This window comes from Myotis daubentonii, chromosome 12 (genome assembly GCF_963259705.1).
Source record: "Myotis daubentonii chromosome 12, mMyoDau2.1, whole genome shotgun sequence".
NCBI lineage: Eukaryota > Metazoa > Chordata > Mammalia > Chiroptera > Vespertilionidae > Myotis > Myotis daubentonii.
This window is the reverse complement of record NC_081851.1, coordinates 57,497,341-57,524,055: the sequence shown is the minus strand read 5'-3', so window position 1 is coordinate 57,524,055 and position 26,715 is coordinate 57,497,341. Positions and strand designations below refer to the sequence as shown.

Below are 26,715 nucleotides of genomic sequence, written 5' to 3'. Positions count from 1 at the left end.
GGCAGTGGGCAGAGCACACATGCTGTGTGTGTGGGAAGGTTGGCCAGAGAGGAATGCTGGGAGACTGACAGTGGTTCATCAAGCGAGGGCCAGAGGTTGCTCAGCTCCGGGACAGAGAGAAACACTGGCGCTGGCAGGTGGCAGCTAAGGGCCAAAGCAATCGCGGCAAGGGACGCCGACGCTGCCGGGCCCCATGGCTCAGATGGCCCCGGATGACAGAGGGCTGCAGACCAGGGCTGCTTCCCAGGATGCCTTGGTGAGTGATGGGGCGTCACCTCCATCCTGCGGGGGGGGGGGGGGGGGGGGATGGGGCCTTATTTTCCTCCCTCGGGAACCTTCTGTCCACAAGTAGAATGAGACCGAGGCAGCTGGACTCCATTTCCTGGGAGTCGAGCTCAGAATCTCAGCAGCAGTAAACCCATGAGACCGGATGGCAGGGGACGTCTGTGGGAACATCGGGTTTATGCTCAAAATGTGGCTAAAGCAGGCAGTTGTGCGATCCCAGAGAGAGCTGGAAGGGACAGGCGACAGCTAGGGGCCCAGAGGCTGGGGTCCAAGGTTTCTGCCCTCATTCCACATAAGAAATGCTCACTGGCCCTAACCGGTTTGGCTCAGTGGATAGAGCGTCGGCCTGCGGACTCAAGGGTCCCAGGTTCGATTCCAGTCAAGGGCATGTACCTTGGTTGCGGGCACCTCCCCAGTGGGGAGTGTGCAGGAGGCAGCTGATCGATGTTTCTCTCTCATCAATGTTTCTAACTCTCTATCCTTCTCCCTTCCTCTCTGTCAAAAATCAATAAAATATATTTTTTTGAAAAAGAAATGCTCACTGGAGAAACAGCCTTTGACTGAAATTGGGGTGTGGGCAGGATCTGAAGCTGGAGGCTAAATGGGAAGGTTGAAAGGATACCAATCCTTGCCCTCCACCCTTGCCTCACCCCACCCTACCTTCCTGTGTCTGCCTGCTCTGGGAAGAGAGAGAGAGAGAGAGAGAGAGAGAGAGAGAGAGAGAGAGAGAGAGAGAGACAAGAGTCACCCAGGATGCCACACACCATGGGGAAGGCCACAGCCACCTGGCTGGCCTTGAGTTGCTGACTTGAGCCAGGCCCAAGGGACCCACCATTCCTGGTGAGCTCCCTGCCACAGCAGATGACCAGCTCTGCTCTGGGAATGCCCACGGGCCGAGCCCAGCAGGAAATGACTCCCAGGAGCCGTGACTGCTATGCTCACAGCCTGACCAGGATGTAAACTCCGCGGTGGCTTTCTCCTAGAGCAGCGGTTCTCAACCTGTGGGTCGCGACCCCTTTGGCGGTCGAACGACCCTTTCACAGGGGTCACCTAAGACCATCCTGCATATCAGATATTTACATCACGATTCATAACAGTAGCAACATTACAGTTATGAAGTAGCAACGAAAATAATTTTATGGTTGGGTCACAACATGAGGACCTGTATTTAAAGGGCCAGAAGGTTGAGAACCACTGTCCTAGAGGGTCTGACAGTGCAGCCACCATGGCTTAGGAAGCCGACCTCCAGGAATGCAGGCAGGAGTCCGTGGTGCCCATTCTCTTTCCTCCAATCCCGTTACTCGAGGTGCCAAGAGAACCAGAAGATGAGGGCTACATATCATATGTCTAGATATTTTAAAGTTAAGCTAAAAATTATTAAATAAAAATAGTGTCTATCCTCTTACCTTCATGTACCTTCCCCACAACCTGGAATGCCAGGTGTAAATTTAAAACTTCTAGGACGTCAGTCCTGGCCAGGTAGCTCATTTGGTTGGAGCATCATCCTGATGAGCCAAGGTTTCTGGCTCGATCCCAGTCAAGGCACATACAAGAATCAACCAATGAATGCATCAATAAATGGAGCACCACATCTCTCTCTCTCTCTCTCTCTCTCTCTCTCTCTCTCCCTCCCTCCCTTCCTCCCTCTCCTCCCTTACCTCTTTCTCTCTCCCTTCCTCTCTCTCTCTCTTTAAAAACCAATAAATTAAAAATAAAATAAAAATTCTAGGACTTCTTGGAGGGACAACTAGAATGTGCTGTCCCAGGGAAACCAGCTTCCAGCCCAAACCACAGCCTGTCTCCCTCCTCTGCCCACCCCCAGCTCCACACGTGACCTCACACACCCACCCTGCCCACCCACATTCCAGAAACACTCTCCACAGACAGATGCCGCCGTGGCCTGGGGTGCCCAGTTGGGCAGTACTGTCCGTCAGGAGGAGGGGCCTGGGCAAGGTCCACCCAGGCCCTGAGAGTGCACTTGCGGTCATTTGCTCAGGGGAATTTTGAGATTCTGGTACGTGGGGTGGCCAGTGTCCTTAGCCACAGACACCTCAGTCCATGGGCGGGATCCTGACCAGAGGAGGAAGAGAGGGGCCCAGGCTTCAGGGCAGAGCTGTGTGAGACCCGAGCGGGGCATTTTAGAAAAGGGCCCGGCTGGTCCCCTCCGCCGAGAGCAAAGCCTGTGTGTGTCCTCAGCACGTCACTGCTTGTCCAGGGCACGGGCTCCTCATCTCAGAATGAGGACCCCGTGCTCTGTGCTCCCCAGTCCCCTTCCTCTCTATGCTCCGGCTGAGGAGTTTGATCAGAAGTTAATAGAAGGAGAAATTACAGTGTAGCCCAGCAGGAGCCGAGCTGGTTACCTACAAATAAACCTGCCTTTGCTTTTTTGGGTGTCACCTGTCAGAAATTCCAGTGATGTTCTGACAGTCGTACTGATTAAGATGTCAGCCGAATAGATATTTAAGTATTTGAAAAATACAGCGGGTTTGTCAAAACCTCAGGAAGAGTCTCACACATCCTTCCTGGGAGCCCAGGGAAATATTTCACATGGAACAGAGGCCACAGATGCTCTTCTTGGGAAAGTCGAGCTGCCTGTGCTGCTCCCGAAGGCACAGTCCCCTGAGGGTGGTTGGGGTCTGGGCTGCCCCACCCGGTCCAGGGCGCAGGGGGTGCTCTTTCCTCTGAGCCCCAACGCCCTCACCTCCTCAGAGCACCTGCCTAACTGGAAAATGGACACCCCCCCCCCCCCCCCCGGCTTGAGATCGCCTCCAGATTCCAAACCAGCCGTGGGCAAGCTACGGCCCGCAGGCTGGATCCGGCCCGTTTGAAATGAATAAAACTAAAAAAAAAAAAGACCGTACCCTTTTATGTAATGATGTTTACTTTGAATTTATATTAGTTCACACAAACACGCCATCCATGCTTTTGTTCCGGCCCTCCGGTCCAGTTTAAGAACCCATTGTGGCCCTCGAGTCAAAAAGTTTGCCCACCCCTGTTCCAAACTGTCCGACTTTCCTTTCTCAGCAGCCCCTCCCCCGGAAATCTAACCTGGGGAGGGCCAGATGTTCGTTCGCAGAAGCAATTTCTGAGCTAACTCATGCCTTATACTCATTGACTACTATCCTTCCTGCAGATATTTGCTGTTTTAAAACAAGCAAACAGGATGTTTATTAGCCTGTAGACTCTCTGGTAAGGTAACAAAATTAAATGGTAAAGCTAGACGCTGCGGATGCTGGTGGTGGGGGTGGTAGGGGAGGGTCAGGGCCGGGCTGGGCTGGAACCCAGCAGCTTTCTGATCTGCTCTTGGTCTTCTCAGGAACTTACTTCTCTGCCTCCGAGGGTGCGGACCCTCTCACCTCCTCCACCTCCACCCCTGGCTCATGTCTTAGAGGCATTAGCAGCTGGAGGTCGAGGTAGGAGTAGAAAGCTGGAGTTCTACTCGCTGGCCAGCTCTCTCCATTTAAAAACACATTTTGAAATACTTCAGACAGTTCAGTTGAAAGAATAGTGAACCCTCGTGTAATCGCCAAGAGCCCGACCCCGAACCCCCTTTACCCTCCTCCCTTAAATATCCCTCTCCGTTCTGTTCCCCAAAGACAGTGCTTCTGCCGAATGAACTGTTTGTCTTCCCACGTTTTCCTGTATAACTTAGGACAGTGATGGCGAACCTTTTGAGCTCGGCGTGTCAGCATTTTGAAAAACCCTAACTTAACTCTGGTGCTGTGTCACATACAGAAATTTTTTGATATTTGATATTTGATAGTAAAACAAAGAATTATATTTTTGATATTTATTTTTTATATATTTAATGCTATTTAACAAAGAAAAATCAACCAAAAAAATGAGTTCGTGTGTCAGAGGTACGTAGGTTCGCCATCACTGACTTAGGATCTTAATGGTAGTAGTTCTAACATTAAACAGGTAAGTAGCGATGGTCTGCTGGTTCCAGACTCTCCCAGAAATCTCTGGGCCACTCGCAGGGGGCCTGCCGCTGGCTGTCACCTCTTATCTCCTTCCACTCATTGCTCTGAAGGTCCTTTCCAAGGACCTCTGCCTCCCCACCATCGCCGCGAGGCTTTCACAAAGACTGGCTGGTGTTATTTTCACAGAAACCATAGTCGTGTTGTTTTCCCACGCAGCACCTTGCATACACAGCAAAAGTACACCCTGCCTGACTGCTTGAGGTCAGCCTGCCTCTACGCCTTGCCTGTCTTGCTCCATCCCAATCGCCTGTCTCACCCGCTAAAATCTAAGCTTCCAAGGACTGCCTTTTCCACGGTCACATCCCAAGCTCCGTGCCTGAAACGTGACCTGGGCTCCCAATAAGTGTTCGTTGGATGCTTGATTGATTGGCTGGAGGAACGCACCCACGTGCGACTGGCACCTGTGAGGGAAGACTAGAGGCAACAGGAACTCGTTAGCGAGTTCATACTTTCTCCCTGCCTGCAGAATGGAGGAAACTTGAATGCATTAAAAAACAGAACTTTTCCTGGGCAGGGATTTTTTTTCTAGGTTGCAATGATTAAATGATTGAATTGATAAATAGAAGGAATTCAGATCTGCAGATGGTTAATACCATTCAAAGGTATCAGCTGATACCACAAAACATCTATTTGTTTGATGGACGTTCAAATACAGCACCACTCCAACAATAATAGCAACAAGATGAGGGGAGGAGGAGGAGGAGGAGGAGGAGGAGGAGGAGGAGGAGAGGAGGAAAAGGAGAGAAAGGGACTTCCTTTGAAATCTCCCATCAGCATCTTCAGTAGCTTTGTTGCGCAAAACTCCTCATCAAAATAAGATGCAACTCTCCTAAGGATGGTGTCTTCATAAACGTGGAGCGTTGGCTGGTTGACTAGCGCTTTTCCTCTCACAGGCTGATATGGAAAGCCTGTTGGACATCGAGGAGGTACCAAGTCAGACGCAGGGAAGAGCAAGGTCAAAGGCCGGTTCCCAGCTCAGGTCTTCCCAGAGGCACAGAGGCTCACAGAGCTCCCTCCAGTCCCGAGGACCGGTTCTCATCCACCATGGGCCGCCTGGGTTCACGGCCCACCAGCCTGCCGTGGAGGTGCTCTGGAGCCGATTCGGGATCTCAACCACACTAGTCTGCTGCTCTCGCCTGCCGGGGCCTCCCCTCAGCTTATCCTGTGCCCTCGGCAGCTTCTGGAAGAGCCCCCACCGTGTCATGTCTCCCTGCAGGGCCTGCAGGACAGCTTGTTCTCCTCGGAGAGTGACAACAGCCTGTACTTCACCTACAGTGGCCCGTCCAACACCTTGGAGGTCCAGGCGCCCTCAGCTACCAGGTAGAGGGCCCACCTGAGAACAAGGCGGGAAGAGCGGGCAGACAGGGCCGACGCAGTCCCCTCAGGGCAGTGGGTTCTCAACCTTCTGGCCCTTTAAATATAGGTCCTCCTGTTGTGACCCAACCACAAAATATTTTCGTTGCTACTTCATCACTGTAATGTTGCTACTGTTGTGAATCGTAATGTAAATATCTGATATGCAGGATGGTCTTAGGCGACCCCTGTGAAAGGGTCGTTCGACCACCAAGAAGGGTCGCGACCCACACAAGTTGAGAACCGCTGCCTAAGTGGAAGGGCAGGGGGCCCGCTGCTCCCAAAGACAGAGCAGGGTCCGTGGTACGTCCCCGCGGGGTGGGTGCAAGCCCCACGGAGGCCCCTTCAACAGCACGGGGGTTTCCAGGCACAAACAGAGACCTGTGTGAACCTGTGGGGAGAAAAGTCTCTAAGTCGCTTGGTTAACTGTATATTTTGAAACGAGTTTAGACTTTTGAAAAAGCTACAAAAGTAGTGGAGAGTTCCCATTACCCTTCGTCCCCCTTTCCCCGATGTTACCATCTTGCTTACCCGTAGGCCACAGCACCGTTATCAGAACGCAGGTATTGCAGTGTAGGAGACTAGTCACTAAACTACAGACTTTAGGTAGAATTTTTTCACTTTTTGAATCTTTTTGTAAATGTACTGTCACTGGAGCTCATACAACCTCAGAGTGCAAGTGCCTTTCCACACTTCCCCAGGGGCAGGCCCCAGGTGGCCCCGTTGGAATATGGTGGGGCCGGGGATGGAGGCCCAATTCTGGCTTCCTGTGGAGGTGAGTTGGGACGAGCTCATGAGCCATGCCACGACCTCTCTCTGCGCTGCACTTGCTAGCTCTGTGCTTTACTAGAACAGGGATTCCAATCATACCTAGGTAATAGGTTTGCAATGAAGATTGAATGAGATAATGAAAATAAATTGATTAATACAAGGCCTTGCACAGAGTAAACATTTGGTAAATGCCTATTATTATTGAGTGAAGGCATCGTTTTACTGCAGGTGTCTTTATTTCTGTTCAGCTATTACACACGTTTCCCATGTGTTATCTTCAGACTTGGAAATGGCAGCGCCAGGTTCTCAGGATGGTGGGCGCGGCCTCCGTCGCCTGGTAGAGCCCGGTGGGGAGCCCACGGGCCTGTTGTATCAGCAGGCGGAGGGCTCCTGCAGGGAGCCGAACAGCTCTCTGAGGAACCTTCTGATGTCTCCTACAGGTGGACGCGGCCTCCCAGGTGCCCTGGTTTGAGCAGCTGGCGCAGTTTAAGATGCCGTGGGCCTCTCACAAGGACTCTTGTGAGCTGGGCATCCAGAACCTGAGCTTCAAAGTGAGGAGTGGGCAGATGCTGGCCATCATAGGGAGCTCAGGTACCGCGAAGGGCAGGTAGTGGGATGCAGAATGGTCCCTTGGACTGATGCATGCTTCTCACAGAACCCTTACTGACGAGTAGACACTGCAGCAGAGTGAGAGCACAGGTTCTGGGGCCGACAGACCTGGGTTCCAATCTCTGCTGCTCCATTCCCAGCTCTCAGGCAGTTTCTGAGAAGCCTTGGTGTGGAATCAGGATGGAGCCTTTTGAAGCTGCAGCGTAGCACCTGTATTGAGACAAGTCAAAAACCCCCCAAGACCCTCAGGCAGCTTCAGAAGTGAATGTTCTTTTCAGGGGACTCCTCCCCAACAATCAGATTCCGGTTACGGTCAGACAGTAGGTAGACACAGCCCCTCCAATTCTGGGCCCAAACTTCAACCATCTGCACAGGTCCAGATGCTTGCAGGGCCTCAAACAGTCACTTCCACAGGCCAGACTTGGCATTGCAGAAGGCGGGGTGGAAGGGGGCTCGGAGACCAGAGTCCACTTCATCATTGTCTCCTACCGTTCTTTCTCCTTACCTGTTTGGAAGCATCTTCACAGGAGGGTTTTCAAATTATCTAGCCCTCCATATTTCTAGGATGTCTTCCCCTTCCCCACCCCCCGCACACACATGCGCGCACACACACACACTCCAAGGACATACATTTCATGCAGACCTAGAACTTTGGTCTCCTGATTATAATCTCAGATAGAATAATTTCTCCCTTACATCGTGTTAGAGACAGCACTTTATTTCCTTTCATTAATCATTACCAGAAGGACAGATTACTCAACTTTTTAAACATCAGCTCCAAATTTTTACAATCTTCAGATAGGGAAGTTCTGTTTATTGTCTCGCCAAAGATCAAATGTGTGTATATGTACTTTGTCACTGAACACTCCCACAGGTCATATCCTAGCTGCTTGTGACCCCGTCCCTGCAATTCTGACCTAAACGAGAAAAAAAGTAGATACTTCATAGGCCAGTTTTATTTTTGTTTCTAACTCCTGGTGGCTTTTCTTGTTTTCTCTGCTTTCTCTTCAAGAATTAATCATCTGGGACAGCGGTTCTCAACCTGTGGGTCGCAACCTCTTTGGGGGTCAAACAACCCTTTCACAGGGGTCGCCTAAGACCATCGGAAAACACATATCTAATTACATATTGTTTTTGTGATGAATCACTATGCTTTAATTATGTCCAATTTGTAACAATGAAATTGGGGGTCACCACAACATGAGGAGCTGTATTAAAGGGTCGCGGCATTAGGAAGGTTGAGAACCACTGCTCTAGGAGACACATGAGCTGTTACCAGGGCATCTCACTGCACAGAGCCCTGCAGCTGTCAGCGTCCCCCATTGGGAGACGCTGCACTGAGCAGCCTCTAGGTCCTTTGACCATAGGCTCAGTGGGTTTAGCTTCGGGTTTACTTGGCAGAAATTATTAAGATGATTTCTTAGAAAGGTTTACCAATAACACCTGTGACATTTACTCCACTCGGACAAGATAATTCTGGTTATAGTTTTTTTCAATCTTTATTGTTGAAAGTATTACATATGTCCCCTTTTTCCCCCATTGACTCCTTCTAGCGGGTCCCTGCCCCCGACCCCAGGCCTTCACCACACTATTGTCTGTGTCCATGGGTTATGCATATATGCATACAAGTTCTTTGGTTGATCTCTTCCCACCCACCTACCCACTCCCCCTGAGATTACACAGTCTGTTCCATGCTTCTATGTGTCTGGATCTATTTTGTTCATCGGTTTCTAGTTATAATTTAAAAAATAAAACAGCTCAGGCATTTTAGCGTCTTCTATGGAATCAGCAGTGCCAAAGGTGTTCTCCCATAAATGAATGTACTGCTTCGGAGATCCCTTTTATGAGGATCTCCAATGCAAGTGTTTGCTCCTGGTTCAGGAGGGTCTCCCCAGTTGTACCAAATGCTGGAAAGGCACCCACTGCTCTCACTGTTGGGGTTGCCAAAGGAGGAATGCATGAGGCCAAAAGGGGTAAAGAGTCATGAATTTATTAGGTCATCTGGAAACCCAGGTGGGCTGAGCCCCAAAATGGCGCCAGCACCCAAGGTGTTAGGTCAGAGGTGACCTAACGCTCACCAAGTCTTGTTTGGGAAACGTGGCCTTTCCCCTCCTGACTGGGAATCCCACAGTCCCGGCGAATGTTGGCAAAGTCCCCTGCGCTCCCAGAGCCTGGAGCCGATGTCCGAGGCTGAGCAGGGCACAATGCCAGAGCCCACCTCTCTCATTTCTCTCCTGGCTACTTGGCTCCTCCTCAGTTCTCAGGGACCTTGAAAGAGGTGCACCCAGGAGGCAGCATGCAGGTCCCTTTCTACCCCAAAAACCTGTGATCCCTGTGCAGAAGGGTCCCTGGGGAAGCTTCTCGATTTTTATTTTTTTGCACAGAGGCCCCGGGGCTGCCTGCAGGAGGCGCTTGGCTTGTGCCAAGGACTCGTTACCTGATGTGTGTTGGCACCTTCCTTGTTTGGAAACAGCTTGGAAGATTTGCTCTCTAAAAGGGATTTGTAGGCAGGCTCCCACCTGGGGGAAGAGGACAGGCTCTTTCCAGCTCTGTCCCAAAAGGTGTTCTCAGATCCTGAGCCCAGTTCTCTTTCACGGTTTAAATGGCCGTCAAAGAAAGAGTCTCATCGAGCATCCGGAATCCTGGTGCAATGTGACACTTCCCCAAACGATAGCAATCTCTACGTCATTCAGAAGTGGGTGGTATGCATTTGTGTGCAATGATCATTGTTGTGTTGTTGTTGTTGTTGTTTAGAGAGAGTAAATAGTATCACTGATAAAAATAAGAGCATGTAGGCCCTGGCCAGGTAGCTCAGTTGGTTAGAGCATCATCCCAATACCCCAAGGTTGTGGGTTTGATCCCTGGTTGTGGCACATACAAGAATCAATGAATGCATAAATAAGTGAAACAACAAATTGATCTATCTATCTATCTATCTCTTCCTCCCTCTCTAAAATCAATTAAAACTTTTTAAAATAATAGCATGTAAAAGGTGGAGAGGAACTCAGAACACACATGTACACTGTGCTGTATTTTTAAAATCATTCCCACATTTATTGCTTTTCTATTTTTTCTCCCTGATTTCTGAAAATAGATTCACTTTCACATTTTTTAAAAGACACCCTATTCATTCTTCAAATTAGTCCTTCCCACAAAGCCAGCTTCTGAGCCAAACGAGTTGAATGGTGAAATGCCACTGGCACATTTGCCAGCCCCAAATAGTTCAGCTTCCCTGTGCAGTTAATGTCAGCCCTGCTTCCGAGAGAGGGGACACACTCCAGGCACAGGCAGGCCTGTGGCAGCCCAAAGCGGCTGGTGGGCCTGGCTTCAGCCCCCAGCATCACTGTGCCCGCGCCACCGTGCTCAGGTTGGCTGTGGGCAAAGGCCTGGAACTCCAGTGCTGGGCTGCCCCATCCAGGGCTGCGTGCGGTGCCCCTTCCCTAGGACCGGTCCCTTCTGTGAGGACAGACAGCCCAGGGTCACCGTGGCGTCCAGGCTGGCCCTGCAGACTCTGTGATCTCAGGGATGTCTCTGTTGGCTTTGCAGGTTGTGGGAGAGCCTCTTTGCTGGACGTGATCACTGGGCGAGGCCACGGTGGCAAAATTAAGTCAGGTCAAATCTGGATCAACGGGCAGCCCAGCACGCCCCAGCTGGTGAGAAAGTCTGTGGCCCATGTGCGCCAGCACGACCAGCTGCTCCCCAACCTGACTGTCCGCGAGACCTTGGCTTTCGTGGCCCAGCTGCGCCTGCCCAGAACCTTCTCCCAGGCTCAGCGTGACAAAAGGGTAACTGACCCCATGACCCCAAAAATCATGACATCCTCCCCCTCCCTGCCTCAGGACCCAGCCACCAGTGGTTTGAACAACCCAGCTCACCATCCATCCATCCATCCATCCATCGTAGGCTCAGCCCTGCCCTTCACCATCCTTTAAAGCCCCATAGCCCTCTGTAAGCCAGCTCAGCCCAGTTGGTTCCCTTCACAGCAGGTGCCAAAATGTGTGATGAGCGTTTGTTTTGTGGTCCTCCATGTAGGCAGGGAGTCCAACTGCCTTGTGTCCAAGACACAGCCACATTCCCAACACAGGACATCCTACACGGGCAGAGTCAGGGGACACAGTGTATCAGGGAAACGAAGGCTGGGGCTTTAAACCCATCCAGACGCGCAGGTGTTTTGCTGCTTTGGAGCAAAACACGTCTGGCCCTGAGCGAGGCCCGGGCCCTCTGGTCCTCAGGTGGACGACGTGATCGCGGAGCTGCGGCTGCGGCAGTGCGCCAACACGCGCGTGGGGAACACCTACGTGCGGGGGGTGTCTGGGGGCGAGCGGCGGAGAGTCAGCATCGGGGTGCAGCTTCTGTGGAACCCAGGTGAGGGCTGTGGGTGCCGGACGGGCATGCGGGGTGGGTCGCCCACCTGGCTTAGCCCGGTCTAGACAGGCTCCTGCCCGCTTACCAGGCTCCTCTCTCCCCCGGCAGGAATCCTCATTCTGGATGAGCCCACCTCGGGGCTCGACAGCTTCACGGCCCACAACCTGGTGAAGACCCTGTCCCGGCTGGCCAAGGGCAACAGGCTGGTGCTCATCTCCCTGCACCAGCCGCGCTCCGACATCTTCCGGCTGTTCGACCTGGTCCTCCTGATGGCGTCGGGCATCACCATCTACCTGGGGGCGGCCCAGCACATGGTCCAGTACTTCACCGCCATTGGCCACCCCTGTCCGCGCTACAGCAACCCCGCTGACTTCTACGGTGAGCCAGCCAGGCCGTGGCCTGGGACACAGGGCCCCCCCGAGCCTGGTGGATAGATTAGGGGGCGGGGCCGAGGGTGGGGGTGGGCAGAGTGGGCGCTAGCATCAAATGCTAGAAACGAGGCCTGGAAAAGGCAGCTGCTGACCTAGCCACCCCTGTGCACACGCAAGATTAAAAATTCGACGTGTGCCAAGCTGGAGCAGGTGGAATCCAAGAGAGTTTGGATCAATGTCTGGAATCATGGCCTTTATTCAGCCTCTATACCAGAGGTTCTCAACCTGTGGGTCGCGACCCCTTTGGCGGTCGAACGACCCTTTCACAGGGGTCGTCTAAGACCATCCTGCATATCAGATATTTGCATTACGATTCATAACAGTAGCAACATTACAGTTATGAAGTAGCAACGAAAATAATTTTATGGTTGGGTCACAACATGAGGAACTGTGTTTAAAGGGCCAGAAGGTTGAGAACCACTGCTCTATACAGAAACAGGATATTTGAAATTGGGATGCCTCCAGGGAATCTTAAAGCTGCACCCACAGAGGCAGCGAGCCAGAAGGCGCTGGGTGGTGTGTATGAGGGGGAGGGGGGGGCGGGGAGGGTCCGGGGTGCAGGCCAGCTCGGGGCCTTTGGTGGTCTCGGCCAGTGAATCTCTAGATGTGAAATGGCTCTGCCAGCACCGGAGAGGCCTTTCTGCTTGGGTCCTAAGCCCTCAGCCTGTGGCCCTCAGGGGACATGTGGACACTGTCCTCACTTGTGTGGGGAGAGTTGCCTCGCAGGTGCCCAGCCCTGAGTGCGGGAGAACAAGGTGCTGCTGGGCAGGCCGCACCCGGGTGCCAGGGCTGGGGAAGCAGCGGCCACGTGCACCCCACAGCTGGCTGCGGGCCCAGCCTTCTCCCAGGACGGCCTGGAGTAGAAAGGACCCTACCATAAGCATGATGACAGGGAGCCTCTCCTTGAGGGCAGACACAGGGCCCAGCTGTAAGGCACAGAACTGGGATTCCCAGCCCGTGTGCCAGGCCCTGTTGCCCATCCTCCTCCTCCCAGCGTCCAACTCCAGCCCTCCCCTAGGAGGACGGGCACTCTCTCCACCCGCCAGCCCTCACCCTGTGCCCTCGCACGGTGTGAACTCGCCTAGAAGTCACCCCCTCCCTCCCTGGGTCAGGTGCCAGCCGGGCTTCCTGCCAGTGTGTCATCCTCAGGCCAGCCGTCCCCAGATAAGGGGGCAGAGGGCACTTGCCAACTTGCCACCGGGAGGAACTGCAGTAACCCCAGAGAGGGGTTACCAGAAGTCAAACACCCATATCAGCCCTGAAAAAACTTGCTTTTTCTTTACTTTTTATTATCATCTTTTTTTGGGGTGGGGGGAGGCTCTTGCCGATAAGACCCTTACCATCACGGGGTGTTGGGGGGTGTGGGCAGAGCCTAGCGGTGCCCAGAGCCTGGGGTCCTGAGCTCCAGCCCTGCACACCGAGGGCACACGTCACAGTTCACAAGACCCTCCTAGACATGATCCTGCCCTGAGAGGTGCCATGAGGATGGAGGAGGGAAGAGGCAGAGAGGTTCAGGGGTAACCCCAGCCAAGGGAGGCATGGAGGGAGCCTGCGGGGGCTGGGCTAGGGAGGCCCTGGTGTGACCAGCCAGCTGTGCCCTCCTAGCATTGCAGCAGCCTGTAAGAGGAGGCTGTGGTCTGGGCTCCCTGCGCCCTCACAGGGTCACGTGGGGTGGGAGGGGACAGCTGGTTCTGCAGCTTGTCACGCTGGCTCCCCCAGCCGGGGGCAGGGAGAGTTTTCCTGGTCATTGACGGGCCCCGGCACCTCCAGCTCAAACGTCCCTCCCCTGTGGGCAGGCTGTGTGAGGAGCCGAATCACTAACTCACAGTGAGAACTAGAACTTCAGGGGCCCAGACTGCTTGGCTGGGCCAGCCCACCTGGGAGGCTACGTCCTCCTCCTGAGCTGCCAGGACAGCCGGGGCCCGGGGGGGGGGGGGGGGTGGCGGGGGGACGGGGAAGAGAGGACGGGGGGGGGGGGGGGGGGAGCCAGGGTTTCCCGGTGCCACGGCCTGTGGACCCGAAGGGGCAGAGCCTCCTTCTCTGGCCTGAAGAGGTCCTGGCAGGAATCTGGGTGTGGGGCTGGGCTCAGCCCCCGCAGGACCCCCCTGTGGTCCCCTCCCCGGAGGCAGGCGCTCTCTGTAGAGGTGGCCGGGCCGCAGGGTGGGACAGCCCTGGGGGGGCTCTGTCCCTCTCTGCGCTGACCATCGCTTCCTGTCCACTCCCTGAGAGCGCGGAGCACACGGCCCCGGGGCGGGCGCTGTGGGCCGGGCTGGCGCTGACCCTCCCTGTGAGCAGTGCAGGGCCGGTCGCCCGTGACCACACGTTCTGCTTCCAGTGGACCTGACCAGCATAGACAGGCAGAGCGGAGAGCGGGAAGTGGCCACCAGGGAGAAGGCCCGGTCCCTTGCAGCCTTGTTTCAGGAAAAAGTGCGCGACTTTGACGACTGTCTGTGGAGAGCGGAGGCCAGGGACTCTGGTTCCAAGAGGTGAGGCGGCCGGGTGGCTCAGTGGGGAGAGCCCTCCGGGGGGTGGCCGCCCCCACGCCCCCCTGACACACTCTCGGTCTTGACAGCCTGGTCCTCCCACGTGACCCCGACCACCTCTCGACGCCCACCCAGCTGCCCGGCCCCGTGCAGCAGTTTACCACGCTGATCCGGTAATGGTCTGCCGTTTCTCACACACACACACACACACACCCGCCATCCCACCCCACCCCACCCCACCCCGGCGAGAGTCTGTTGTATCCCGTTAAGCCCTATCTAAAGTGAATTTGAAGGAGCCACTGGAAGTCGAAGTGAATGTAAAGAGGTAAATCTTTGGGAAAAAGGCGGCGTCACCGAGACCAGCACCAGCCCTGGCGTGTGAGGCGGAGCATTCCTGCTTTTGTTCTTTAAACAAAACCCTTGTCCTTACTGGGCAGACGACCACAGAAATCACACAGGCTCGTGGTGAAGAATTCAGACCCCACAGGAGACCCTCCCGGGGAAGGGCAGGTGCCCCGTCACCCACCCTCGGAGGAAACCACACCTGTGAGGCTAAGGGGTCCCCGTGCGCATAAACCTTTAAAACACATCAGTGGGGTTTTACTCTGCACGTTGTTCTTTGTTCTGTAATCACTTTAGGGTGTTTTTGGGGTGAGGAGGGAGGGTTACTTAGAATAGTTCCTCTGTCCCTCCTGGGTCAGATCTTGCAATCCAGCCACGATCCAGTTACCCTCAGAGTCCGTATGGATGGTCAGACTATTTTAGGCTTTTGCTATTACAAGTCACGGTAGCCAACATCCTTGTCCACACCCCTTTACATGCCTGGTCAGCTATTTCCTCGGGGTGGCTTCTTTAAGTAAAATCTCCAGCCAGATAGATCGATGATAAAAGCAACACGATCATTTACTGAGTATCTTCCATCACTTGGTACTCACAGCCACTCTGTGAAGGGGTCATGGCGATCCCCAATTTACAGATGAGAACAACAAGGCTGACAGAGATCCAATGACAAGGCCAAGGTCACAGGACAGGTGGCACCTCTTTCTTTTGCTGTTTTTAAGGCGTCAGATTGCCAACGACTTCCGAGACCTACCCACCCTCCTCATCCACGGGGCGGAGGCCTGCCTGATGTCCCTGGTCATCGGATTCCTCTATTACGGCCACGGGACCATCAAGCTCTCCTTCACGGACACGGCGGCCCTCTTGTTCATGATCGGAGCGCTCATCCCTTTCAACGTGGTCCTGGATGTCATTGCCAAATGTGAGTGCCCCCTGCTCCCCGCGACCCACACCTGGAGCCCCCTGGACTGGTCCAAGGCCGACCTGTGTTGCCCTGAGCTCCCGGGGAAACAGGGCTACGGAGAGTCACCATGATTGTGAAATGAGAGATGATAGTTGTTTCCTCCGTTCACACATTAATATTAATATGCAAATGCCAGCAAATTACCACGGCGTCGCAGGCATTCCTCTCCTGGCAGGATTCACACTTGACAGCAGTCAGTGTACAAGTCCCAGAATTGCAAACCTCCAAATCAGGATGGTTTTACTCTGCCTTAAAGCACACAAACACACACACCGTTTAGTCCAGCGGCTCTCAACCTTCTGGCCCTTTAAATACAGGTCCTCATGTTGTGACCCCAACCATAACATTATTTTCGTGGCTACTTCATCACTGTCATGTTGCTACTGTTATGAATCGTCATGTAAATACCTGATATGGCAGGATGGTCTTAGGCGACCCCTGTGAAAGGGCCGTTCGACCGCCAAAGGGGTCGCGACCCACAGGTTGAGAACCGCTGATTTAGTCACTGTAGCTATTTTTAATTGCACGAAGAGAGACTGCAGAACAGGAGCACTGTGAACACTGGGCGTTCATTTCCCGTTTTCATTGTCCTTGCTGCCCATCCCTAGGTCACTCGGAGAGGGCGATGCTTTACTACGAGCTGGAGGACGGGCTGTACACTGCCGGCCCCTATTTCTTTGCCAAGGTGACTGCTCAGGGCTGAGAGGGAGTGACTGCTGCCCCAGAATTGGTGGGGATGCCGGGGGTGGGGGGTGCAGAGGAAGCTGCACTCATTATACAGAAGTTACCGAGAAGCATTTTGCTGAACCAGGGGTGGTAGACGCCACATTCCCTAGGGGAGTTTCGGAGACTTGATGTTTTGTAAACACTTACCAGAAGGCCAGGGCTGTGGACCTTAGGAATGACACTTTCCTGATCAGCAGAAACCGACAAAAGAAAAGGTGGGAACATCTAACTTACTTCACCTCTCCAGTCCCACCGTGTCCCCTGGAGCAGGTCCGGCAGGTGCTACCGTTGTCATTTCCAGGAAGTGGAGGCTCAGGGAGGTTGTGTGTCTGTCTCAAGGTCACACAGCTCCTGGGTCTGGGCAGGCGCGGTGGGGACAGGAAACCAGGTCTTATTGGAGCAGATACCCACCGCCTGCCTGGGGGAAACTGCTCTGACCTGTCCCAGAGGGAGCACCTGGCATTTGCAGGGGGAGCCAGCCGTGAGCTCACGCTCCAGGGTCCCACCCGCCCGCACCCACCTGCTGCAGCCTGATCACGGGAGGGACGGTGGGCATCGCTGGGAGTTGCTGTCTCCGGCCGTTTATAAAGAATAGTGGCAGAACAAGGTGCTGGCTCCACAAGCTGGCAAGGGCTGCTCTCTGCAGATCCTCGGGGAGCTCCCGGAGCACTGTGCCTACATCCTCATCTATGGGATGCCCACCTACTGGCTGGCCAACCTGCGCCCGAGCCCCGAGCCCTTCCTGCTGCACTTCCTGCTGGTGTGGCTGGTGGTGTTCTGCTGCAGGCTCATGGCCCTGTGCGCCGCCGCCCTGCTCCCCACCTTCCACATGTCCTCCTTCTTCGGCAACGCTCTCTACAACTCCTTCTACCTGACCGGGGGCTTCATGATCAGCTTGAGCAACCTGTGGACAGGTGAGGCTTGCTCCCCTCACCTGGTCAAGCTGGTGGAGGCCTTCTGCACCTTCAGCCGGCTTTGGCCTGGAGGTGCGAACTCACCATTGAGGGCCAGCTGTCCTGCATGCCGAGGGAATGACCCTCACCTGACACCTGGACGTCACCCCTGACTCCCTCACCCACCACATCACAGCGAGCCAGGCCAACTCTGCCTCCCCCATCTTTCTGAAATGTTTCATCGCTTTACCCCCTAGCCCTGGTCTTATCATCCGATCTTGGGCCGAGGCCATAGCCTGGTCTCTGTACCCTGGTCCCTCCACGTCCCTCTCAGCCTTCCCCATGCAGAGTGAGCTTTCTAAGGGCAAACACAGGGGGGTGGGCAGGCTGCTCACGCCCTGCTGCCTGCACCCAGCTCTCTGAAGCCCCCACACCACACACCCCAGGCCTCCTCTCCATGGGAACACCACTCCCCACCTTCCTGATTCCTCCTTCTGCCAGGCTTTTCCTGACCCTCCCAGGCAGGGCGCAGCGTTCCTCCTCCTCCCCTCACCTTCAGACCTCCACAGGGTCAGGACACAGACTCGGAAATCTTCATCTGGGTCTGCTGAGTCTCTACAGCCCCTCCGCTCAGGGAGGCTGAGCGCGTGCTGGGAGGGGCACCTAATAACTTACTCTCTGGAGTTGTTATGGACCAACACGCCCTGACCCTGCAGCCACTCGCCACCCCCTGTCCCAAGCTGCCCCTCTGCCCTTTCACCCTCTTGTCCGCTCCCCTCCCTGCTCCTTCAGGGGACTTGCTTGCCCAGGGGCAGGGCCAGCAGGGCCCTCTCTGCAGGCTCACTTCGCAGGGAGCAGGGGGTCCGCTGGTGTGAATAATGCGGCTCCCTCTGTCCTCAGTGCCCGCCTGGATCTCCAACGTGTCCTTCCTCCGGTGGTGTTTTGAAGGGCTGATGCAGATTCATTTTAAAGGGCAAACTTACCACTTGGTAGTCGGCAACCTCACCTTCCCTATCCTAGGAGACAAAGTAAGTAGCCGAGGGCTCGGACGCCTGGCACGTGGCATCCGTCTCGCCACCTTCTCCATGAGCTCACTGACGTCTGTGTCCCCAGATCCTCAGCAATATGCACCTGAACTCGTACCCGCTGTACGCCGTCTACTTCATCCTCATCGGCATCAGTGCTGGCTTCGTGGCCCTGTACTATGTGTCCTTGAAGTTCATCAAACAGAAATCAAGTCAAGACTGGTGATTCACGCCCGACGCCTGCCCGCTGGTGAGGGACTCAGCAGACCTTTCCACTGCACTCCCTTCCGCCCAAGAGCCCCTGCGGGTACAAGGAGGACAGTGAGCACAGCTGCTCAGCGACATCGGCCACGGTGCTGCAGTGGCACAAGCTGGCCACTGGATGGCAGCAGAATAAAGACAGTCGAAAGGGATTTCTAATCACTGGCCAGAGCCTAAGATTACTGGGAGCATGAAAACCATACTTGAGGCACCTACAATGTTGCTCATTTATTTCCTTTTGATATGTATTTATATAGGCAACTCAATACAGGATGGGAACAAATAGGTAGCAATCGAGTCACTAGGCCATGCAAGATTGTTTTAAATTGTGTGTTCTCTACCCCAAGTCAATTCTCCTTCCATCATCATTTATCCGCCTTTCTCCCCTCCTTCACTTCCCCTACCACCACCCCTTTCCCTCTGATAATGACCATACTGTTGTCTGTGCCTGTGAGGTGTGGTTTGTGTTTTCTTAGTCTCTTCACTTTTTTCACCCAGCCCCCCAGCCCCCCACCCCTCTGACAGCCGTCCGTCTGTTCTCTGTATCTGTGAGTCTGTTTCTCTTTGGTTTGTTAGGTTAATTGTTCATTAGATTCACATATGAGTGAAATCATATGGTATTTGTCTTTCTCTGCCTGGCTTATTTCATCTAGCATAATACTTTCCAGGTCCATCCATGCTGTTGCAAAAGGTAAGATTTCCTTTTTTTTTTTTTTTACGGCCCAGTAGTATTCCATTGTGTAAATGTACCACAGCTTTTTTATCCACTCGTCTACTGATGGGCACTCCGGCTGCTTCCAAACTAGGCAAGAACGGGTATGGCCCAGAGGAAGCAAGAACGTAATAGCCAGTGGGATATTTGGCCTCCTCTTCCAGAACCCCCGGACTCTGTTTGGCCTCTGTCAAGACAGACAGTGACCTAAAAGCTACCAGCGAATTGCATCCCTCTTCTCTGTGTGGGGTGATGTGCCCCAAAAGCCAAACTGAATAATTAAAACATTTGTTGAGCATCTACTCTGAGCCAGGCACCGTACAAAACACTCACAACAACCTTTGCGGTGGGGTGGACATTATCCCAAAGATGAGGAAACTGAGGCACAGACAAGTTTGTATGCTGAGCAAGGTCACACAGCTACTATGTGGTGGAATCTCATGGGGTCAAAAAGGCCTTTTAAATCTTCAGAAGTTAGAAGGCAGACGGCAAGGCCTGAGCCACCGTAAGGCTTGGAATCCCAGGAAGGTTCCAGAAGGTGAAGAGTTTTATAGAGGCTGTGCCAGCTCAGCCAGGTCTCTTACAGCTGCGTCTCACTGGCCCTGGCTGGGTCTCAGGACCAGCCTTGAAGCTCTCACGGTGGCCAGGGTATGGGATGGTGCAGGCCCAGGTCACATGCTTCATGTCTGAGCATTGAGGACCATTTGACCCAAAACAGGAGCACGGAGAGCAGCGAGGAGATTGTCCCCAAAGGAAAACCAGAGTCTGGAACCAAAAGAGGTGATGGGGTGGGTTTAGGAGGCAAACAGTGTTCACTAGAGGTCCCCCAGGTCCTGGCGACTTCAAGTGTGGTCCCCTGGTTGGCAGCATGGGCCTCACCCGGGAACAGGTTAGACAGGCAGCATCTCAGGCCCCACCCAGACCCACTGCATCAGAATCTGCATCTTCAGAAGATCCCTGGGTGATGTGAATGCACGTTGCAGGGGCAGTTTACATTGTACATTGCCACCATCCAACGGGCAGACCCGATGCGAGATTCACTCATTGCTGACAATGCCCATCACAGCAAAGGATCCAGGTCAGGACCAAGTGCTGGATCTAGTTGTCAATGGTCTCCTTCAGTTTACAGCAATCCTCAACTTTCCTTGACTTTCCTGACCTTGACACATATTTTATGGAATAGCTCTCAATTTGCAGTTGTCTGCTGTATGTTCATGACTAAATCAAGGTCATGTGCCTTCGGCAGGGATATCACAGAAGCAATGCAGTCTTCTCATTGCATCCCGTCAGGTGATTTTGCTTTGTCCGGCTTTGAGGATGTCCACTTTGATGAAAGGGGTGTGTGCGTGCCAGGCTTCTCCACAGTCCAGTCCCCATTTTCCCTGCTTTTGTAATAAAAAAGCGTTTTGTAGGTAGGTGCTTTGAAACTATGTAAAGTTCCCGTTCCTCATTAAACTTTCTATTTATTCATTTGAAAATTTATCAATATAAACGTGTGGTTTCCTATTATGTTCAATGTGTTACATCCCTTTACTATCCTTATCAATTTTGATGCGCAAATTGTCCCTGATTTGGCCAGGGGAGCCGACGCAAGCTGGCGTCTGCATCCTTTTGACACGTCCCCATCATTCTTTTGCAACAAAGCAGTTGAGGCTCATCTTGTACATTCCCATCCTGTCCTGGAAGCAGCCATTTCTCTAAAGAATATAGGTTCCTCTTGTGGAAAATGGTATTTAAAAGCCAAGATCTGAGTGATAAGTATGCTCATTACTACTAGGGTGTCACTGCTCTCAGGCCTTCACAGTGGGCAAAGCTAAGGAATATATATATATATATATATTCCCCCACCCATACCCATACCAGAGCCCCTCCACCTCCACCCTCACCCCCACTACACTGGTCACCTAATGGCTTTAGGCCTAAATGGAGAGGGAGAAGGAGGAAGAGGACCTTGGGTTTTTTCTTTAACTCCCCAGTGATTCCAATGTGCAGAGAGGGTGGACAGCCAGAGGCCCACCATCTGTCCCTGTGAGAGGTACAGCCACTCAGCCTGCGGAGGCTGCCATAGCTCGGGGGGCTCTGGTGTGCAGGGCAAGGGGCCAAGTGCCAGGGCAGCAGAGATGGAGAAACTCCAACAGCCACCTTTTCTTTTCTTTATTTTTTCCCCCTGGAGTATCCCAGTTCCCCACCCTGGTTCCCTGCCCTGGAGCACTAACCAATTGCTGTGGATCTACCCCCAGCAATTCGGATTCCACTGTCTGTTTTTAAAAACTGCTTTCCAGGGCAGGTGAGGCCAGGGAGAGCCAGTGCTCTAAAGGCACAGGCAGTTCAGTCAGCCCTCCCTGCGTTGCAAGGGGTAGAGATCTGCTTACGTGTCAGGATCAAGAGCAGGGATTGCAAACTTTTCCTGGTAAGAGTCAGAGAGCAAATATTTTAGGCTTCGCAGCCATAGTCTCTGTCGCAACTACTCAACTCTGTTGTTGCAACGTGAAAACCACGGCAGACCACTCTAAAGCATGGGTGGTGGGCTGCGTTCCAATGAAACATTATTTACAGGAACAGGCCGCCTGCTGGATTTGGCCCCAGGCTCTAGTCTGTAGACTCTTGATCAAAAGGGAATGGTTTTGAAATTTGCATTTTAAACCTCCCCAAGTTCAAGTTATGCTATTGACGGGGACATTTTAATTAGGCAGAAAATAATTACCTGTATTGACTCGAATATTTCCTGATGGGATTTAACTGTTCTGGTTCCTATAAGGATTAGTTAAGACATAATCTTGCCCTGGGTCGAGCTAGTCCCCCGGTCAGGCTCACAGGGGTAGAGCTTGCATTTGCTTTTTTCTTTCTCCCGCTTTTCTTCTGGTTTTGATCGCAGATTAAGCAGCCAGCAGCAGCGCTATTTAAATCTACACCAAATCCAAATGTTAACTACAGACCTGGGGCTTGGGGTTCTACTGAGACTCAAATGAGTCACTTAGCAGAGGGGTTCAGCTCAGCCACCTGTGCCACCGTCCCTCGGGCACCAGAGGCTCCCAGGAAGGAGCAGGGGCTCGGATGTGGGTGAGGAAGCGACTTGCTGGTTGGCCTGTGCTTATCTGGAAAATATATCTACTGCTCATGCCTGAAAATAAACTCCCTTATCATTCAAATCTCAAGTCATCTTCCATTTGTTTCTGAATGATTGATTCTTCCTTTAAAGGGGCCAGGTATAGAGCAGCGTCCCTATCGCACAGGCTGCCTGAGGCAGCTGCTGCGGGAAGGCGGGCAGATGGAGCACAGCCCATTTTTGGCTGGCAGGCCAGGAACAGCGGAGCATGTGGTGTTAGCAGCTAATAATTAAAACACTAATGTTTCAAGTGGTGGGTTGAGATTTTCAAACACACAGCAACTCAACGGCTGGTTAACACTTCTCAGCTTTCTGGTAATAGTGCTCACATTCATTGTTGGTATGATGGTCTTGTCTTCTTGTAAAATTGGAAGTATTCCTTCTTTCCCCAAACTGTTAAAGTTTTCTGGTGTTGATGCCACTCTTGCACTGTGCTCGCTCAGCCCGAGGCTATCCTGATTCCCATCACACACCTGAGAGCTCTCCTCCTCCTCCTCCTCCTCCCCCTCCCCTCCTCGCTGCAAACTTGAAAATGTTTACATGTGAGAACACAGGTTTTAAAGAACTTCTTGGGCCTCAACCCCACTATCTAAGCTCTGAGCTACAAAGTGGCGTCTGACCTAATGAACACAAGTGGGTGAGAAACCCCCATGCACACCAGCCATGCATCTCGGAAAGGACTGACTTGGATGGGAGGCAGGTGGTGTGCGTCCATTGATACACTCAGCGATGCTTCCTGGGCACCCACCAGTGCCAGACTCTGTCTAACTAATGGGTTTGCAGAGCTCTCAGAGGAACCCTTGCTCTTGGGGAGGAAATGACAAAAACAATAATGAGAATTTCAGCAAGTGGACACCTGGGGCAGGGCTGGTGCACACACTCCTTTCAAGAGAACTCTGAGCATGGGTGGGATCAGACCACTGTCCAGATCGTGTTTTTGCTCTACCTGGACACAATGATGTTTCTTTTCTCCATGCAAAGAAGGAAAAGATAAGTGGCTATTTTGAATTTGCTAATGCAGCCATTTCTTTTATTTGTACTGAGGCTACATAATGTGGGTTTTGTAAAGTCTGCAGGATACATTTCTAATGGAAACACTCGCGTGCACGACTACAACAGCAAAGCAATAAATTACCATGATTTTGTACCCCCTGCAGCTCTGAGTTCCATCATACTTCAGGAATGTTGCTTTCACTTATAAAAAACTCTACAAATATTGGTTTGCCAGAAAAACAAATATTAAATGAAAATTGTGCTCAAAGACATGAGAAAAAGTGTGCAGTCAGCCATTGGAGACTTGAGAAATAAATCGCACCGGGAAGAACAATTTGCGATATATATAGCTTGCTTAATAATTTACTGGAATTTGCAAACATGGCGATTATGCCAGGCACCGGGTATTTGATTAAATTGAAGAAAATAGCCCCACAGTGTAAGCTGTCCAGAGACTGGGAACGCTTGTATTAACGTGAAAAGGTTTTTGTGTTTTTTAAATTAGAATATTCTTAGAGATTCCAATTTTACTTTTAGCTGGAATGCTTGTTTTTTTTTGTTTTGTGGTTGTTTTTGTGTATTCTCATAGCAACTAAATGACTAGCCAGAGTACTAACATGTGATATATGGCTGTGATTCTGGGCATATTAACTCTGTAAGCCCTTGTTTTCTCACCATGAATATCAGGCAAGAGGGGTGCCTGGCACATGGTGACACGTTCAATGTTAGATGTGAAGAGCCCACAGAACCGACTATAGGCAACTCGCTTTTCTGTGAACTCAAAGCCAGGATTGTGTTTGGCCTGGGGATATAGACATGAAGCAAAGAGCTGGTCCGCAGGGAGTCCACAACCTGTGTGTCTTTCAGTGGCTTTGGGAGCCCTGGAAAGAGAATAACTAATATACTGGATGGGGAGAGGGGCCAGAGAACGTGGCAGAAAGGGGACAGTGATGCCGGCCTAGTGAGCATTCGGGAGAAAGGAATAGGAGGGTGAAGCGGAGGAACAGTGTGCTGGAGACGGCCCGGGTGGAGGGGCCCCGAGTCACTGTGTCTGTAAAACGCTCCTGCTCTTCTGACAACTAAAGGTAAAATCCCCTACATTTTAAGTGTTGACTTAATTATATCCAACTCTACTAATTCTTGCCAACTCTGTACCGCTGGCATCTCAAATCAGCTATCTTAACAGACGAACAGTGACTTCACCGGTTCTCCACACACTGTACACCCAGGAGATTCTGGTAACAAGAGGCCATCACACAATTTTTAATTTAAAATTTTAAGAGTAAAGTCTTTGAAATGGCTAAAAGCAGTTATACAAAAATCTGGAATACAATTTATTCAAAGCGTTTCACATTAAAATTATATTAGGTTCAAATACACGGATGCTCAGTTACATATAAAACACACTATAGTTTCCAAAAGTCTACAATGACGTGTACTTTTTAGAACTAGCTGTTTGCTTATAATTTGAATCTAAAACATATTATTGAGCGTTGCTATAACTGTGTTTACTCTGTATTTCCATTCATTTCAATTTCACTGGTAGATATTTAGAAAGCATCCATTTATAAGCCCACCTAGAATGTACAATTATTAAACTTTAAATATTTACATTCAAAAGGGAAAGCCAGTGCTAAAGATATGACATGACATGGCATGACAGTTCTTTGTTAATCATGTAATACATTCAATTAGCTGTTTAGAACTCTAGGTTAAGATTCATGCCCATTTCCTCTGCACTACACCCACATTTCACCAGTCAATACACAAGGTTGGCTTGGAGTCACTTCATGCGATTGAGATTGTACTGTTGACAGCGAAGTCCAGATTATGCCCCAGGGTTATGCCTCATTTGAGAGACCTCTACTGATGAACATTAATACAACTGAGCTCAACTATTAGCATAACTGCAAAAAATAAGGCCTGCTTCAGTGGAATCACTAGAGGGAGGCTCATGGCAAATCCGGCAATATCATAACCACGACACGTGCCGGTCCTGCACCCGGGTCACAAGGGCAAGTTTCATTAAGTCCCTAGGTCTCATGGTTCCTCAGGTCTAACTACAAAAAGATGAAGAATATGGCCAATGTCATAATAACATTTCTTGGCGCTCCTCCATCATCCCACCCTCTCAATCCGGCGGCTCTAGATGCAGGATGGCTGGTCCCATAGGACAGGTTAGCAGCACAAACAGCAGGCCAAGTTATTTCCCCAAGGCAGGGGCACCCCCCCCCCCCCGCCCGTAAACAGTGGGAAGCAGGTAAGTGGTCACTGATTTCAAATAGAGAAGGAATATAACAAAAAGGGGATAACTCAAATGAAACATTTTCAATCCCCGTACCTTTGTAATGGCAAACTGACTACCACCGTACATTCTTTATAGTACCTATTTACAATGTAGATATTAATGGGCATGAAAGCCAATTTGGAGATAACTTTGAAAAAACTGAATGTACACCAAGATTCCACTCCTTCGTATATTAAATCACATAGTTATAGGATCTGAGTAGAAGTAAGAGGCTTGGTGTAGTGGTATTTTGAGCTGACAATTCCTGAAACCGGAATGAGAGGAAGTGCCTTGCTCCATGTCATGATCAGTCAGGACTCAGACTCCGTTTTGAAGACTTCTATGAGCAGAGGCTCATGGAGCCATTGTGGTAGAGGGAACGCATGGTGAGGAACCTCTAGGCACTGGCAAACAGTACCCTGACCAAGGGCAAGTCTCTGATTCTGCTTCACTGGAAAATGCGCACTGGGTTTAATGGCTGGTAAGACATCTTCTAGCGCCAACATTTTTTTTTTTAATGTTTCTTTTTTTTAAAAATATATTTTATTGAGTTTTTACAGAGAGGAAAGGAGAGAGATAGAGAGTTAGAAACATCGATCAGTTGCCTCGTGCACATCTCCCACTGGGGATGTGCCCGCAAGCAAGGCACATGCCCTTGACCGGAATCGAACCTGGGACCCTCCGGTCTGCAGGCCGACGCTCTATCCACTGAGCCAAACCAGTTTCGGCATAGCGCCAACATTTTACAAAACTGGAAAATTATGCAGGGCTTCATACATGTAAAGAATTGATATATCATAGAATATTAAACATTAGAAAGCTCATTAAACGCCATTCTGTGCAGCTCCAACATTCGTCAGACAAACAATATTAACAAGTAAGTCTTCAATAAGGGAACCTTTTAATGAAAATAATAGATGAAATTGAGTACAGGGTCGGAAGAAGAGTCAATTGGAAGAAGACCCTAAAAAATTATGGCTTCATACATACATCAGGAACCTCTAAGAAAATGCCATAGATTTATGTTGTAGGCAAACCCAAAAAAGTCTGGTGACCAAGTGCACACAGCTATTGTCAATCAGATGTTGTACATATCATATCCCATATTACCAATAAATACAAGCACAAA

General features: G+C 51.6%; 1 protein-coding gene across 1 annotated transcript; it reads left to right on the top strand.

Annotated features, from left to right (window-relative positions):
• The first annotated feature begins 4 nt into the window (after positions 1-4).
• On the top strand, positions 5-20,603 carry ABCG8 (ATP binding cassette subfamily G member 8). Its single transcript, XM_059659968.1, is given in 14 exon segments — positions 5-256; positions 5,485-5,571; positions 5,574-5,588; positions 6,833-6,983; positions 10,548-10,786; positions 11,234-11,366; positions 11,475-11,744; positions 14,133-14,283; positions 14,370-14,453; positions 15,342-15,541; positions 16,192-16,268; positions 16,956-17,223; positions 18,103-18,230; positions 18,316-20,603. Coding segments are annotated over 14 exon segments (2,004 nt in total). The 5' UTR covers positions 5-193; the 3' UTR covers positions 18,454-20,603.
• Positions 20,604-26,715: the final 6,112 nt, after the last annotated feature.